The sequence below is a fragment of the Cynoglossus semilaevis genome, chromosome 13, assembly GCF_000523025.1.
Source record: "Cynoglossus semilaevis isolate Cse_v1.0 chromosome 13, Cse_v1.0, whole genome shotgun sequence".
Classification (NCBI taxonomy): domain Eukaryota; kingdom Metazoa; phylum Chordata; class Actinopteri; order Pleuronectiformes; family Cynoglossidae; genus Cynoglossus; species Cynoglossus semilaevis.
The window spans coordinates 11,045,165-11,063,145 of NC_024319.1; the positions used below are offsets into that span (position 1 = coordinate 11,045,165).

The 17,981-nt window shown below is 39.8% G+C and overlaps 2 protein-coding genes and 1 long non-coding RNA gene across 4 annotated transcripts in view; 2 read left to right on the forward strand and 1 right to left on the reverse strand.

Moving 5' to 3' along the window:
- The first annotated feature begins 246 nt into the window (after window positions 1–246).
- LOC103388571 (transmembrane protein 245-like) lies at window positions 247–7,969 on the forward strand. The gene is given in 19 exon segments (XM_025061529.1): window positions 247–255; window positions 996–1,164; window positions 1,167–1,528; window positions 2,194–2,311; window positions 2,411–2,500; window positions 2,849–2,959; window positions 3,167–3,334; window positions 3,418–3,587; window positions 3,773–3,877; window positions 3,954–4,036; window positions 4,118–4,208; window positions 4,319–4,417; window positions 4,808–4,936; window positions 5,092–5,214; window positions 5,979–6,124; window positions 6,232–6,332; window positions 6,424–6,598; window positions 6,886–7,080; window positions 7,634–7,969. Coding segments are annotated over 19 exon segments (2,493 nt in total). The 3' UTR covers window positions 7,683–7,969.
- Window positions 7,970–7,978: 9 nt separating this feature from the next.
- Window positions 7,979–10,930, forward strand: LOC107989396 (uncharacterized). Its single transcript, XR_003051462.1, has 3 exons — window positions 7,979–8,002; window positions 8,290–8,484; window positions 9,038–10,930. It is a non-coding gene; the product is annotated as an uncharacterized LOC107989396 (long non-coding RNA).
- LOC103388572 (polypeptide N-acetylgalactosaminyltransferase 1) overlaps window positions 10,704–17,981 on the reverse strand; it is a 42,036-nt gene continuing 34,758 nt past the window's right edge. For both annotated transcript variants that reach the window (XM_008323619.3, XM_008323618.3), the window contains exons 10-14: window positions 16,152–16,332; window positions 15,104–15,243; window positions 14,827–14,925; window positions 14,497–14,631; window positions 10,704–13,861 (exon numbers count right to left, since the gene is read on the reverse strand). In XM_008323619.3, the coding sequence (XP_008321841.1) occupies window positions 13,715–13,861; window positions 14,497–14,631; window positions 14,827–14,925; window positions 15,104–15,243; window positions 16,152–16,332 (702 nt within the window). In that variant the 3' untranslated portion in view covers window positions 10,704–13,714. The remainder of the gene's footprint in view (window positions 13,862–14,496; window positions 14,632–14,826; window positions 14,926–15,103; window positions 15,244–16,151; window positions 16,333–17,981) is intronic.

Consider the following 17,981-nt stretch of genomic DNA (forward strand, 5'->3'; position numbering starts at 1 on the left):
TGACCCAGTCTTTTTTTTTTCAAAAATTTTTTCGAGAAATTTATTTTTTCAAAAAAAATTTCTTGAAAAAACATTTTTATAAAAAAAAATTCTTGAAAAAAAATTTTTTATAAGAAATTTAAAAAAATAATTTAATTTTGTTTTCTGAAGGCCCTAATTTCACGAGAAATATGCAGGAAAAGATGTAATTTTTAGAAAATATCTTACAAAACGTTTTCATTAAAATTTTTTAGTTTTTGACCAAAAATGATACAAGTTCACATTTCGAAAGAAAATGTCATAGAAAAAATTTCTAAAAATGTTTTCAAAATAGCCTTATTTCACGAGAAACATGCAGGAAAAGATAACATTTAAAAAAATAATTTAAAAACATTTTTGTCAATATTTTTTAGTTTTTGACCAAAAATGAAACAAATAGTTCAGCTTTTGAGAGAAAACTTAATAGAATTTTTTGTTTTATTTCTTTCAAGGCCCTAATTTTATGAGAAACATGCAGGATGAGATAAAATTTAAAAAAATAATTTTATATGATTTTTGTCAAAAAGGTTAGTTTATAAAAAAAAATTCAAAAAATGTTAAAAAAAAAAGTAAAATCTTAATGCCCTAATTTGATGAGAAACATGCAAGAAATTATAACATCTTGAAAAATAATTTTACAATGATTCTTTGTCAAATTGTTTTAGTTTTTGACACAAGTCCACTTCCTTAAACTAAGCCACCACTGCTCCTAACAAAGATCAAGAAGCTACTGTAACAAAGACATTAAAGCCAAGGAATAGATTTGAGAAGAGACGAAAGATAATAGGCGGAGCAAGACAGGAGATTTATTACATTTTGGATGTTAACTGCCATTCTACTTCCAAAGAAAGCAACTGTTTTAATGCAACAAAATGAACATGTGTGAACATCTCTTAAACAGCACCAAGCTGACAAATTAACTTACCAAACCATCGAAAAGAAGGTATTTACATAGAACGCTTATTGGAAATTTGTAGAAAAGAAAAACAGGCCAGGAAAGAGCACAGAGTGGAAGGAGAATAGAGGACAGACAGAGGCCAAGGCAGCCACAACCTACCTCCTTCACCTTTGACAGATACATCAAACAGGCCTCCTACAACACGGGGGCAATGAGTCTTGGGGCCATCTGCTGCAGGGCAACAATTCTTGGCACTTCAACCTGGAGGTCTTCCTCCGCCCACTGCTCTGGGCAGTGCTCTGCGGCACCTTCCTTCATCCCTTCAAACACTCCCTGACTGGACTTGTCCGCTCATGGCTCAGTGGTCTGCAGGAGAGCGGGACACCAATCGTGGTGGGGACTCTCTTGGTCCCGGTGTGCTGCGTGAACTATGGGGTGGAGACAATGGGCTGGCTGCTGATGAGGAGGCTCACACTGCTGCTGGTGATAGGAACTGGGATTCCTCTGGTTTACTCCCTGTATATCATCTGTAGCACTATAGGCATGCAGTTGATCATGGGCCATGTGTGCGGGATCATTGGGACTGTGCTGGAACATTTTCACGTCCTGTGGGTGAGTGAATAAACAATGGGTCTGTGCCCCCTCTATCCATCAATCTATCCATCCATTTAAACTCTCCAATAATGTGTTATTTAAAATCAGTGCAGAAAAGTTTTTGTCAGAACTTGCGTCCACAATTTAAAGGCAGCTAATGAAATTTCCCCCCTGATTTCAGTGTTTGATCGATCAATACCTTATTATACCACAGCAGCAGCAGGGCCCTGAGCCTGACCCCACTTTGACTAGGAACAAATCGCATTAAGTGTTCCTTCTCAGACAGTCTTCTCTCTCTGATCGCATCTGGAGCCTGACACAGTCCGTCGTCTGTGAATGACAAGGTGGACAGACGATTAAATCACAGCAGTGAAAAATGGCCTGAGTGGAAATGGAACATTTGACCAATTCAGTTGTTTACAGACCAGAGCGTGCAGTTTTTACATTTACTTTATTTCAGCCTCAGTGGAATGAAAACGACAGATGTGTGAGTGCAGTAGCCTAGCCTGGTGGTGTGGTGGGATGTCGGTTGGACGACTTGTGTTTTTATCAGGCTGTCAAAATGAATGTGTATTACATTTCATAATAATGAAATAAATATTAATGAAGAAGCAATTCTGTGATTCCCTAAACCATCATGTGACAGAAATGAAGGGCAGCAAATGGGTTTGTCTTTGTCCAAGGTGTCCAGTGTGGTTTTGGGCTACATGTTTGCGGTCTGTTTCAAGTGGACTCCACAAACACAGCGCTACCTGAAGACTCTGGCACTTCCTGTCTGGACCATTCTGCTCTTCTACCTCGGTGAGTGTGATGATGAAGTAGTCGGTTATTTATCATTATCCTAATTTACTGTATAACTAATAATAAAACTTTCTTTTTTTTCTTGGCAATCTCTTCCAGTGTCACTAACGGGTTCCTGGAGAGTGCCCATATTTGTGATTGTTGTCATTCTCCGCATCATGAGCTCCAGACCGTCTGTTCCTGGCAAAGGTGAATGTTTACACACAGGAGAGTCAAAATAAAAGCTGATAATTTATTATCTTTTCCATAAATTAATAACAAGTACTGACGGGGTCTGTTTACACTCCCTCAACTTTGTACTGTGATGGTTTCTATAGGGTTTTCCATCTCATGTTGGTTTTAGCAAAAGCACTGATAAACAACAATGTAGTTGCTACTATTTAAACTCTTCGATATCTATCTGGATTTTCTATATACTGAAGCCATAAACTTGGGCTCAACTGTGTTCAATCCAATTGTTTGTTTGTTTGTTTGTTTCTTATTTTGGACAGTTTTTTGTCAGATCCGGTTTAACTCTGTTTTTTCTTCTTACAGAAGGTTGTCTTTTGGCACAGGCATTGACATTTGCTGCTAAGACAATCTCTGCTGCGTTCTTCTGTAGCAGTTACCGTGAGGTGAATACTGAGCCCAGTCAAAGTTCTAACACAGGTAAAAACCCCTCAAATAAACAAGAGTGGAGCTCAGACAAAACCTCTATCTCAGGATTAAATAGGATGATGTGGATAATCAGTAACTGTTACTCTTCACTGGTTTCTTGGATGGATGGATTTGTTTTGATCCCAAGTTAATTCTGTACAGAATCAGTCATCTGTTTTCTTGCTCTATTGTCTCCTTCTCCTCTTCTTCTCTTCTCAGGTCAATCTGGACCAGAATCATCCAACTTCAGTTCCCATCAGAACCCGTGCCCTGGTGGCCCCCGCAGAGCCAGTAATGTCTACTTCATTCTTCTGTTCTGGGCCATAGTCCTGGTCCAGGTGTGGCTCAACCTCTGGATCCTGAAATTGCTGCCCATCCCCCTGACAGGTGAAACACACACGTGAGTGTTGGGAAACTGTGAAATGTCGGATCTGCTCGTTCACTACATTCAGCTTCACGGTTCCTTGCAGTGTGGTTGGTGAAGAAGGTAGTGGTCCACTGTGCTCTGAAGAGCTTTGCTGACCACACTGTGAATCCAGGGTGGACTTTGCTGGAGAACTTCGGATGTGAGCAGAAGGAGGCTCTGCTGCCTCAACAAATCAAAGACCTTGTTCAGATCCTGCTTTGTATCGACTCCAAGGTAAACCCTGTGTGGACACATAGACCTCTGGTTATTTCTCATATTAATTGTTCGTTATTCTTTCATCAGTAACATTCACTCAACTGTATTTATGCCAATCTTTATTCACCTTTTATTTTTCTGTTAAATTATATATAAGTTATATATAAGTTAAACTAATTTTTTTTCCCTCATGTCCTGTGCAGATAATCGTGGTTCTGGAGCAAGCTCTGGATAAAATCATCAGCATCTTCATCATCATCATTCTTGTCACAGGGACCATGGTCATGGTGCTACAGCTGACTACCATGGTACTGTTGAAGTTGGGAACAATTCACCTCATTGTTGAGGAGCTGTGACTCAAACAGGCTTCTTTTTCATTTTTAGTTCCATCATGAAAGTGTTCAGATCATCGAGGTCTCCAGAAACCTCATCAATGAGACAGTGTCTAAATATCCAGAATGGGCAAAGTATGACAACTCAACCGGTTTCCATGTTTATGAACTCTTACCTGCTGAATAACTCCGGTCTGTTCTGACTTTATTATCCAGTTGGCTCCCAGAGGCCCGTGAGTTTCAGGAGGCTCTGAATTCAGCTGTGACCAATGTTTACCAGCATGGGAGAGAATGGATCACACAGAAGGTGACTGTCAATACAACAGGCGTCTGTCTGACGCCTAATATGATGGAAACCTCGCACACGTGCCCAGTAGAGGGCAGCCAAGTCTCACGTTTCGTTTTTCTTACCTGCAGCTTGGTAAGCTCTTGGGCCAAAAAGGAAACAACTTAGTCATGATAGAGGAACATGTTCTGGGGATATGGGACCGTCTGTACCACTCCTGGTTTGTGAAGGTAGCAGAAGTTAACACTGTAACAATGTAGCATTTCAAGCTAATCTATTCGCTAGTGCATTTCTTTTCTTGTATTTTGGAAATGATATACAGTATTGCAAAAGAAAATAAATGCCATGTAATAGGATACTTCCATATATACATACACACACACACATATGTGTGTGTGTATGTATACTGTATGTGTACAAACATACATACATACATGGAAGCATACACCCACATTAACATAGATACATGCATGTACAGTGTATGTGCACATATGCACATACATATATACATACATGCGTACATGTTTACGTACATATTAACGTACATATTAACATACATACATGCATGCAAAATAAAAAAATAAAACAACCTACCATTTATGTATTTTGAACTTCTTTAGGACATGGCCAAGTCTGGACATTACTCTGGTCATAGGAGGCCTCATGGGCATAAAAACTGGTTGACAGACATCATGCACTGGAAGGATGTGGTCTCATTTCTGCAGGAGAACATAGAGACACTGCTGTCTGTGAGTACAATGAGGCAAACACTGAGTCTATAAGTTGCTCAGGTTTTAAATTGTGCCTCAGAAAAGTCAAATTTAAAAATGATGTATATCTACAGTCTTTGTGAAGGACCAGCTTTTACCTCTTTACATCTGGACATTTATCTTGTCTTCTTTAGATCCTGGAATCTCTCTGGGTTGTGATGAGTAGGAATGTTGGCCTGCTGATGTCAACAACAACGACCCTGCTCACCATCCTGTTCCACAGCGGCACAGCTCTGCTCAACTTTGCCCTGAGTTTGGTAGGAATTCTTGACAACCAGCAGAAACAACTGACGACTTGTTATTAAATGAATTTCATTTTAAATGTGTAAAAATATCAGCGCCAAAAACATTCTGGAGTCCAATATTATCAAAACACAGAACAGCCTCTGGAATGCCACCTACTGGAGACTACGTAACTACTGTTTTTATTTTTATTTTAACTTACTTTAAAAAAGACATCAAATATAAAGAATAAACCTACTTGCTTTTAACAGTAAGTAAAAAAAAAACTATGACATTTCCTCTCCTGCAGATGGCGCCCTAGCTCACAACCACATAGCCAAGAGCTCTGCAAACAACAGATCTCAGTGTAGCCATGTTAGTAATCTGATCATTAACCGTGGAGCAGACAAAGATGTGGCTGTAAATAAATACTGGATTAAGTTATTGCGTTGTTAAGTCTTATACTGTGTAATAAAGGTGCACTTACTTTTCTGAACATCCTTGCCTCATTTTAAGCAATTACAGCTCACTAAATTAAATAATAAATATTGGTTTTAGACTGATTTGGCAACAGAAAAATCAGAGCTTTTTTTACAGCATAAAAATTAAAATGTCCATACCACATGACCAGATAGTACAGGAAACAAGAGTAAATAAGCAAAACTTTTTCAACCAATGAGAGTGAGGACACTTTAAGATCTAATGTAACTGGTCACTCAGAACTTCAGTGTTGGATCTGTGATTGTTCTACTGACTACAGCTACAGTTTTTTTTATTACCTGTGTTCTGGTTGATGCAGGTGATTTTCCTCACCACTCTCTTCTACCTGCTGAGCGCCAATGACGATTATTACAAACCAGTCAAATGGGTGATCAGTCTGACCCCTCTGTCCCAGCCTGGACCCTCCTGTAACATCGTAGGCCAGTCTGTGGAGGAGGCCATACGGTAATCACCAGCACAAAATCATTACATCTGCCATGAAAAAACAACAACATCTGTAAACGTACCTGACAGTGATCAAGTCTGACCAGTGGTGTGTGTTTACATCCTAGAGGAGTCTTTGAAGCCTCTCTGAAGATGGCCGCCTTCTACGGCCTTTACACTTGGCTCACTCACACCATCTTTGGCATCAACATCGTCTATATTCCTTCTGGTCAGTCAGCATGTGAACAGTCAAACCTCTACACCTGCCAATCTAGGAGTATTCTCAAAAATGTTCTTTATTTTCCTCTCCTGGTCCAAAGCTTTAGCAGCTACACTGGGTGCCGTGCCGTTCCTGGGAACGTACTGGGCTGCGGTACCAGCCGTGTGTGACCTGTGGTTGGCGCAAGGCGAAGGTGTCAAGGCTGTGCTGCTGCTGATCTGTCACCTGCTGCCCACATATTTTGTGGACACAGCCATTTACTCTGACATCCCTGGGTAAGTTTTGTATGGTATATCACATTTTTCTTGTATAGCGCCTCATTTGCCCCCATTTTTTAAAATGTAAATATCAAACAACAATCCCTGCCAGTCCTTAAATTCTGTCCACCTTTATTGTTGATCATAATGGTTTGTCTTTGGTTTTATTTTTTTAATAAAATGTGTGAATTTTGTTAACAATTTCTCACTCCTTATGCTGCTCTTCACTGTGAGGTTAGATAAGAAATGACTCCCACCTTATCAGACTCACTATACACTCTGTCTTCATATCGTTTTGTGTCCAGTGGTGGACACCCATATCTAACTAGTCTGGCAGTGGCTGGAGGAGTGTACTATCTGGGTCTGGAGGGCGCCATCATTGGGCCAATCCTGCTCTGTATCCTACTGGTGGCAGTGGACCACTACAGTGCCATGTTATTGAGCCCCAGCTATGCAGTTGCAACACCAGTGCAGCCAACTTTGCCTGTCCACACCCTCAGGTAAACAAAAAAAGTAAAGACAGATCAAAAGAAAATTATAAAAAAAAAAAATACTGGGACAATTCAACTTTCAATTTGATTAAAAGAAACAGCAGCGTCTAACCTAAGTGTTAAAAAAAAGCAAGGCTCTCAAAGGACAAAAAACATCTAGTTTATCAGAATGTAGCTGTGGATGAAAAATGATTAATCATGATTAACTGAGATGTATTAACATTTCATAGTATAATATTTTTCTAACAGAAAGACACATAACGTGGGTAGATGTCAGTGTTTCAGTGTATCATCTGTTTTATTAGTGACTGAACTACATGGATGAGTTATTAATTGTAGTTAAATTGATGGTGAAATGACTGGACATTCTGGATGGTGAGAATGACTAAAATGTTATCCTATTCACAAGCACTAATTTGCGGCCCTAAAACCCTAACCTAAAAGTTAAAATAAGTTGTTACTGTATGAAGATTGTTCTTTTTAAATAAATGCTATTTGTTTGCGGAAAAAGCCTCTGAAATCTCCTAACCCTTCACCTCACTCATGTCCCTGTCTCCCACAGGACGTTTACAGACTGCACACCATCTGTCCTGAAGACCAACACTGAGTGAGAACCAGAGGCTGCGTCCCTGATGAGAGCTGCCTTTTGGCTGAGTCCTCAGTGGAAGTGCTCCCCGTAATGAAGCTCTTTCTAAAGCCGCAGCAGTCGACCCCGACCAATCAGTGATGACGGTGAAACGCCTGATCACCCACGACGACGCCTGCTCCTCAGAACTGTTTCTGTCAGTTTGGCCTCAGTCTTCTCTCCCTGCTCCTAACACAGTGAACCCTGATCCCAAACAAGGACCAATGATGACTTTGGCATTTAAAAATAGTGACTATGACAGCATAGATTACATCATGAATTAGCCATTTACTCTGACATCCCTGGGTAAGTTTTGTATGGTATATCACATTTTTCTTGTATAGCGCCTCATTTGCCCCCATTTTTTAAAATGTAAATATCAAACAACAATCCCTGCCAGTCCTTAAATTCTGTCCACCTTTATTGTTGATCATAATGGTTTGTCTTTGGTTTTATTTTTTTAATAAAATGTGTGAATTTTGTTAACAATTTCTCACTCCTTATGCTGCTCTTCACTGTGAGGTTAGATAAGAAATGACTCCCACCTTATCAGACTCACTATACACTCTGTCTTCATATCGTTTTGTGTCCAGTGGTGGACACCCATATCTAACTAGTCTGGCAGTGGCTGGAGGAGTGTACTATCTGGGTCTGGAGGGCGCCATCATTGGGCCAATCCTGCTCTGTATCCTACTGGTGGCAGTGGACCACTACAGTGCCATGTTATTGAGCCCCAGCTATGCAGTTGCAACACCAGTGCAGCCAACTTTGCCTGTCCACACCCTCAGGTAAACAAAAAAAGTAAAGACAGATCAAAAGAAAATTATAAAAAAAAAAAATACTGGGACAATTCAACTTTCAATTTGATTAAAAGAAACAGCAGCGTCTAACCTAAGTGTTAAAAAAAAGCAAGGCTCTCAAAGGACAAAAAACATCTAGTTTATCAGAATGTAGCTGTGGATGAAAAATGATTAATCATGATTAACTGAGATGTATTAACATTTCATAGTATAATATTTTTCTAACAGAAAGACACATAACGTGGGTAGATGTCAGTGTTTCAGTGTATCATCTGTTTTATTAGTGACTGAACTACATGGATGAGTTATTAATTGTAGTTAAATTGATGGTGAAATGACTGGACATTCTGGATGGTGAGAATGACTAAAATGTTATCCTATTCACAAGCACTAATTTGCAGCCCTAAAACCCTAACCTAAAAGTTAAAATAAGTTGTTACTGTATGAAGATTGTTCTTTTTAAATAAATGCTATTTGTTTGCGGAAAAAGCCTCTGAAATCTCCTAACCCTTCACCTCACTCATGTCCCTGTCTCCCACAGGACGTTTACAGACTGCACACCATCTGTCCTGAAGACCAACACTGAGTGAGAACCAGAGGCTGTGTCCCTGATGAGAGCTGCCTTTTGGCTGAGTCCTCAGTGGAAGTGCTCCCTGTGATGAAGCTCTTCCTGAAGCCGCAGGAGTCGGCCCCGACCAATCAGTGATGACGGTGAAACGCCTGATCACCCACGACGACGCCTGCTCCTCAGAACTGTTTCTGTCAGTTTGGCCTCAGTCTTCTCTCCCTGCTCCTAACACAGTGAACCCTGATCCCAAACAAGGACCAATGATGACTTTGGCATTTAAAAATAGTGACTATGACAGCATAGATTACATCATGAATTTGAATAATGTGCCTGAGTTGATTCATTATGTTAACAAATAGTTTATCATGTTATTTTTGGAATTTTTGGAGAAAAATATTTCTTTTTTCTTGATGCTAACTCCACTCATCATGAATTTAACTGAAATGCAATTCAGGTTAATGCAAATTAGATTAAAATAGATATAATAACAAAAGAAAATATATACAAATCTAAAAAATAAAATTCTAGAGACCTTAAAAAAAGGGAAAGATCATGATCAGGCTTTTTCCTTAAACAGAGATGAATAAGAAATTCCCCACAAACTAATGGGAGTCACATTGCCTCTTTGTGTCTCTCTGAACATGCTTTAAAATTCTGTCTTTTCCTGTGGTCTCGCTCCGGGCCACGGTCTGACTCGGCTTTGATCGGTTCCCTCAAAGCAAAGACCCGGCATGATTCTTCTGAAGTCTGCAGCACGTGACACAGAGTGAAGCCTTCCTGAACATACAAAGCTGTAAATCTCCTTAATGGCAGAATCAAACAGGATCACAGTAAGGTGTCTCCTCAAGGAAGATGTTCCTGGATCCTCAGAGCAGATTCTTTGAAGAGCAGATGAAAGCCGAGGATCCACGGTGGACCTGGTTCCGAGATTTAATATGTGAAAGGTTGATGTGAAATTCAAAAAAACGTCTTCCATGCCTCTTCAACCACTGAACACACCACAGGTCGACACGTCTTTAGGTTTTTACATTTACTTAAGTGACTGCGAGATGGAATGTAAACATGCCAAGATCCTGATGGATGAATAATTCAACAGATTCAGCCAAGACTTGGAATAATCCACTCTCCACATGTGCTCACTCCGCCACCTCCACACAGCTCCAGGTGAATGATTAAAGAGGCAGAGAACAGACACATTATCACAGAGTTTCTGAACAGACTCAGCTGCTCTGTTGTCATCTGCTCAGTCTGATCAAACTTGAGAAATCTCTTGCTTTAGACTCTGATGACCTCGGGGGACATTGATCACGTTATGACACAGATTGAGATCTAACATTTGTAATATATTTCTGTTTTAGGAAATTTAGTAAACTCTGTTTATATAATCCTAATTAGTCTTTGGTGGCAAGAAAACTATGTTTTATTGAACGTTGTTATTATTATATCTAAAAATAAATTATGGGATTAAAGACATAGACACACTAGTATTAAAATGTGGACAAATGACATTTTGTACCAAAATCGCTGTTACTTTTGATTCCTAGAGTAAAACAGTTCTACATTATAATGGTTTCTGTTTCTCCCTCAAGTAAAAATGTTTTTTTACAGTTTGGAAAGACAGAAATCACAAGGGTCCTTGTTCTGTAAACTTTTTACCTTTATTCTCTACATTTGGATCAGCTCAGTGTGGAAGCCTGGACATGTCAGTCAAATGTAACCCCCCAGCACCCACCCACCCTCTGAAATTAAAATAACAAAAACAAATATAGAACAACTGATACACTCCAACCCCTTGATTTCACAAACACCAACTGTTCACATCTTTGTCGGCGTGAAATGCTTGGACATGAAAAAAAAAAAAACAAAGTCATTGACGTCACTGAAACGATGACGCGTCCTATTTGTAAACCCTTCCTCCACTGGAGGAAGCTATGTTGGTTAAGAACTTGATGAAAAACGCGTCCTGCTCTGACTCGCAGCTGCAGGACTGATACAAAAGAGTGTGTAAAGAAATGACATATGGATGTAACCTTGAGCCTGTCAGGCTTCGCTGAGATATAAATAGTGGAATACTGCAGGTGTAAAGTGAGATATGTGGATATGGATTAGCATGTGTCGTCTGCTGCCGCTGCCGCCGCCACTGCTGTGCTCTTTGTAATCCACACTTCAACTCCATCAGCTCTTTACATCGTGCTCTCCCTGATTAGTTTTCCTAAATGCAACATCTCTAATATTCTAAACGCTTTGTTTGCAAATATGTCCCCAGGAAAGTACAGAGGCTGAGCTCTGTGAGTAGAAATAAAACAAGCTTTTTTTGTTGTTTTTTTCCTCTTTTTCACATTGCTGCTCTTACTGCAGATGTCCATCAGTGAGGATTCACACAGTGGCTTGTTCTGGTAAGAACTGATTAAACCTGAAGACTGTTACAGCCACACTGACGACAACGCAGCCATCCATAAGGTCCAATACAGAGGAGAAGCCAATGGTGGAGGAGAAAAGATGGACATTGCCTCCCTTTTATTTTTAAATGTATTCTGGAACATTTATATTTGGTCAAATTATACCTCTTTTCCTCTGTCCAGTTCACCCTCTGTGTACGGCAACTGTCATTCTAGTTCTACTGGATACTTTATGTGTTTTATGTCTCAGATATCATCTTTATAGTTTCTTACAGTCGCACATGTTGTCACAGTGGTCAAAAATACAACCACGACTACATTAGAACAGATCATCAGGACATGTCAGGTGACGCTTCTGAGGAAGAATGCTATTCGCCGTCCATGTGTCAAGGTAAAAAAAAAAAAAATCCTACTTGAGTATCTGGCTGTAAGAAACTATGAGGATCACATGACCCTGCTGTTCTGTGTAGCTCTCTGCTCTGGTACACAATATAATAGACACATATATAAAAAGGAAGTGGCAGGAGTTTTTTAGGATACAGATGCCCAGCTTCAGAATGTGGGTTTCACACCAGCAAAGGTAGAGTATGCAGGAATGTTAAGTCAGGGGAGCTGTAGACCTGGTTTAATTCACCTGGTGAAATGTAAACAAAGATCAAGAAGGAACCTTGAACTTTAAGTTCTCACTGGAATTAGGAAATCCACGTTTTAGTCAGTAGTTATGCACAGCAGAACTATCTGAGTCGATGCTATGCTTCTCTGAATACTGTAGTGACAGGTACCTACAATGCTCTACAATGTCATAGCAGGACTTTGGTTCCTTGGCATATTGACCACACCTTTGTTTTTTTGTTGCAGTTTTACACTCCTACTTTGAGGCACTGTGATAAAACATGAATGTTATTTTGACAGTTACCTCTTGAGCTGCAACACTGCCCCCTAACTTGCATTTTTTCCATAATTCCAAACAGAAACGTCACAACCAATTTGAAAATTGGAAGTAAACATTCAAAGATGCCAACAGAGGGCACCAGTATGCACTCCAATAACATATATGGTTGCTTCAGTTTGCTTGAATTTAATTGGTTATTTAGTTATTTAAGTCCTGGATACTCTACCTTTGTCTTTGCCCCTACTTATTTCCTACCCTGCACTGGAGTGTGTTTTTTAGAGGTCAATGAGAAAATGATATGGTAAAATTGATCAAGGTGTCAGACTAGTTAAACCTTATTCCTATATGTATGCACTGTCTGTGTATGTGTGCGTGAGACTGCAGTGCCTCATGGGAGTTCCCTACAGTTCAACACAGCATTAGGCAGTGGATATCAGTCATATATGCAGAGTCCCGTGTATGTGTGTGTGAGTGTGTGTGTATACGGTAGCTCTATGTTAAACATTTTTAAAGACAACTGAGACGGACAGACGGACGAGGGTTACTGCTCTGTGGCACTGGCACAGGACTGTAGAAACAGACAAAGCCATGTAAAAACTGGACATAGAAATCTCAAAATATCACAAACAATTTTTTCCTCTATCACTAAATCTCTGCTAAGGGCAGATATTTTTTTTCATTTCCTCAGCAAGACGGTTTCATTCGGTAGTAGGATAAAATGCCAAGAAGTAACACCAGAGGGCGACATACACTAACCACAAGACTGTAGGAGGGGCTGGGACACACGTACACACGCCAGTCACACACAGACACACGCTCAAGTCCTCAGGAACTCTTCATAGAATTCGATTGAAATATAAAATTAAATTAAAAAAAACTGCCCTCCTCACAACATACATTCACCTAAGGGTAAACACTCGTACAAAGACACACACGAAGGTAAGTGCACACACTCTCTCTCTGGAGACAGTCAGTAAACCTTATGTGATGAGTTGAGTGGTGGACCACCTTATCCATGGAAGCCATGAGTGCAGAACCTCAACTCCAGCAGGCAGTCTCAAAATTATGTCCAACACTGAATCACTCTGCGCGTTTAAAATCTCTCCTTTAAAAAAAAAGACAAAAGAACAAGTCTCTCCCTCTTTCCTCTTTTGGAGGAGGGTCAAACACACTCCTCCCTCTGATCTGTGGCAGAGGTAGTACCATCTAATCCGTCCTCCATTCCAGAGTCTTCTCATGAGAAGTCTTTTCTCTCCTGGTGCCCAGTTTTTATAAACATGTCCGTTATCCTCATTACTCACTCTGGGCTGCGGTGTGTGAAGGTGTGTGTGTGTGTGTGTGTGTGTTTGTGGAATACCATCAGAAGACCTCTGGTAGTGTGACGTTGCGCAGCAGCCACTGTTGAGAGCGTGAGTGTGTGCAGTCTCTGACGCTGGGCACCTGGCTGTCCTCCTCGCTGGCCTTGTCCAGACACTGGTTACTGTTGACGTGGACCAGAGTCAGCTTCTGTGGGGCAGAGAAACACACAGCGTGCACATGTGAAGCAGATGAGACTTTTACAATGTTAAATGGCTATTTCCACAACTCTTCAAGATTTTTTTTTTTTGTGCAGGCTTGAGTGTAAAGACACATCTCGGTTTTGGCTCACAGTGTGAGGCATGCTGTGGTTGGGCTGGGAAATGTGTCAAATCTGATATATAACCCCAGAGATGAAGACCATAAATATCCCGCTGACTGATATGACAGTTGGTCGGTGAAAATATGTGTAGTCATACAGTGAGTGCATGTGACTTTTATGTGCTGCTAAAGTTGTCACCATAACTGATATGTTTTATTTTGCAAGAATCATATAAAAAGGAAATTAAAGTTGTGAAATGTGTTTACATTTTCCCATAGAGAGCGAATCATGTCTGTCATACCAATTTTTAACTGACTAGGAACTAATCCTATTTTCTGACTTTTTTAAAACAATTTTCATTAGAATTTCACAAATAGTAGTAGTAGTAGTAGTAATATTAAACATGTTTCTTTAGGTTTGTAAAGGTCAAATTTAATGGACATTGTGTCCAGTTACTGTAATAAGTCAAACATCAAACACGGAAACAAACATAATTGCTGTTTTTATTGTGTCTGGGACTCACCACTGGATCGTACTCCCACAGCTGGTTGCCCTTGAGGTGATGACACTTCAGCATCATGACGGGTCCGTTTAACTTGGACACATCTAGACACAAGTCGTCAGTCCTGATTTCCTTATTGGCCGTGTAAGAGAAAACCTGTCACATGATCAGAATCAAGTTTTAAAATCACTGGTCCAAACACTTTAATATCACCACTCAGATGTGAGTGATCACAGGAATGATCATTAACTGATTCAATTTGTGGTTCTCAAAATTAAGGATGCAGACGGTAACTGAGAGAAAGAAAATACATGTATTGTGAGTATGCAGGTGTTGTACTGTCTCTGTTACCTGGTTGCCTCCCATTCCATGGCAGTTGAAAATGCCAACCTTCTCATTCTCCTTGCGGGCCATGTTGTCCAGGCACTGGTTGGTCTCCACATTGCGAATCTGAAATAAAACACAAACAACCCACATTGTCATCAGAACACAGAGCAATTTGACCTTCACTGTTAAACTTTTTGAGACCTTTTAATAAACAAAGATTTTAAACAATAGTCAATGTAGCAATGATGCTTCTGTAGAAGGTGAACTTTGTGGGTCAGTGTGAATGTGTGAAAGGTCGTACCTCTCCTAAAGAGTAATAGTGCCGTGGGATCTGGGAGTCCGGGTAGACGTTCTCCAGGTACCAACTGAAGGGTTTACACTGAAGTTTTTGTCTCAGGCCTGTGCGAGATGTGATGTCACCGTAGTCCACCTTGGTCACACCTAAAGACAGACACGCAGGTCTCATTTATTAACCTTCATATTCATGACAACATCTCTCTGTGATAAAGATGATGTTAAGCAGACTGTTTCCTCTGAGGGCACTCTATATCTATGATGAACTAAAAAAAAAACACAGCAAATTAACACATTTCATTGTATGATAATTTGTTCATTATCATAGTTAATTCTGACAGATAATTCTGGTTTAGTGTTTAGTGTCTTTTAACTAAATCTAAGTTCTCAAAGGAGTTAATAAAACTTAAAAATTTAAATTAAGATTAAGTCAAATGCAGAGCACAGAGTACTATTTTCAACTTTATAAATGCATTTAGCTGTTAACTGGGCTTTTATGGCAGTGAAACAGGAAAATGTACTGAACTTTATTAAAATTATAACATTAATTTAAGTTTATGTATCACTTTTATTATTATTTTATCATCTTTTTGCTGCAGTACTTACTGTAAGTATATGAGGATAATTACAAGTGGGCCCAATAAACATTGGTCATGACACTGGATGTCAACATCTGCAGGCTCGAACTCATCACTTTGGATGTGTCACTGACCTATTTTACATGTAAACAGTTCTGTAATTTTCCTAACAGAACTCTTCAACCTTGACCATGACCTGGATGACTGAGAAGCTTCATAAATATTCTGTGCTAACAGTTTCATTTGTCTTTTGCCTATGCATACATGAGGATGTGCAGGTTATCAACTGCTTTGTGGCGTGAAATTACGTGCTGCCCTTTGCCCCACAACTGCCGGGATGCAACTGCTACATCACACAGTTACTCTGTTAATGGATGGATCCCACCTGTCGCAGAGATTTACCTCCACACATGAACGACATGCATACCAGCGGTTCCACGCAAACACACATGCTCTCAGACAGATGGTCCCACTCACCAGGAGAGATGATGTAGAAGAAGTTTTTGAACTCATCCATCCATACTTCTGCCAGGCGTCGGTTGTTTTTGTTTATGATCTGTCCCGTTCCCCCAGGAAATGTGTACGGCGTTGCTTTTCTGAACACGTGACCCACATGAGAGCATGTGACAATTTCTAAAGTTCCACCACACTGCCAGATCTAAGAAAATAAACACACACACAGAGAATGATGTTTAAACTGGTATTTTATATGTGGATTCAAACCTTTTATTATAACCTCATTGCGACCCACATGAAAATATCTTCACAAAAAACTCCACAATCTCCCAATTTAATGTTGAACGGTTTTGCTTATATTGAAAATGAACCCATAAATCTTGGTTTAAAATGTTGTAAAAATATCCAGCAAATTCTTTTAGCAAACCCAAAATACTTCCTGTGACCCACATTTGGATCCAGGCCAAAGCTTTTGGGAAAGACATGCAAGGAGTCCACCAGGGGTCACACTTTAGTTTGTCCTCAAGGCCAAATTATGTCAAGCATCTCTAACCAAGGCCAAAGAAGACAGGAATTATTACTCACTCTCTTAATCCACAAAAACATAGAATTAAAAATCCTAGCATTTAAGCATGACTGTTGTTGAAACTCTTGTTGAAACTGTTGTTTCTCGCTTCAGCAAATCTGCAGAATAGTAGTCAAAAGAAAAAGGTAAATATTTGTAACTGGAATACACATTTGGAATATAGAGTAAATTCCAAAAACAAATCTTCTCCATTTCTATTGGCCAAATGAATCAGCAGGATTGCTTCCATTTGTCTGCATTTTTCTGTTTTAACCCTTTGTACTGTAACCATTTGCATATAAACACACAAATAAAACTGAGTTGTAAAATTGTATTTAGCTTTAAAGTCATTTTTTGTAATATTTCACTCTTCGTGATTCTCCATAATCAACTTTGAAAGTGTTTTAGCAAAGTTAAAGTGTCTGAAAACCAGTCACAGAGCCCCAGCTGAGTGCTGCGGCTCACCAGTGTGTAAAGAGTGAGGAGCAGTCTGACTGCTGACTCAATACCAGCGGAGTTCTAAAGCTCTCCTGACATGAATGTCAGCACAAACCCGTGGGCCAGGAGTTTCATGGGCAGGGTTTTCATGGCCCGGCAGCTGCAGGCAGGGTCTACGTCACCGTGGTCAACGCCAACTGCTGGGTGGTGTAAAACACGCTGGCTCTTGACTCTGAAGCAGTGGAAATCTTTTCTGGATTGACGACTCATGCTTCACTATTTGGCAGTCTGATGAATGAGTCTGAGTTTGGCCTATGCCAGAACATTACCTGCCTGACGGCACTGTGCCAAATGTACATTTGGAGGAAAAAACACATGGAAGTTTTGGGGGTTCACTTTTTTTAGGGAATGACTCTATGCCAGAGTTTCAACAAAGTTCAGTTAAGGCCTGGTTAGATTTGTGTGGTGTGTAGGAACTTGACTGAGTCACACCTTTATTTTCATCCTAGATAAAAACTGTAACAAACAGTACCTGATCTTAACAATGCCTTTTCTTGAATTTTGTAGAACTGAAGCTGTAATAGATGTAAAAGAAAACCAAATACATGTTCAGGCCAAAGGATTAAAAACAATATTTATTAAAACCATGTGTACTTTCAGTGGCCTACTGTACTAAAGGTTCTTACCAATAAAAATGAAACTATGACTTTTCTTTCTTTCTCTGTAAACAACAGGCTGCAGGCATGTGTGTATGTCAAACTCACACTTCAACTCTTACTAGTCCCCTATATATATATATATATATATATGTATATATGTGTATATATATATGTATATATGTGTGTATA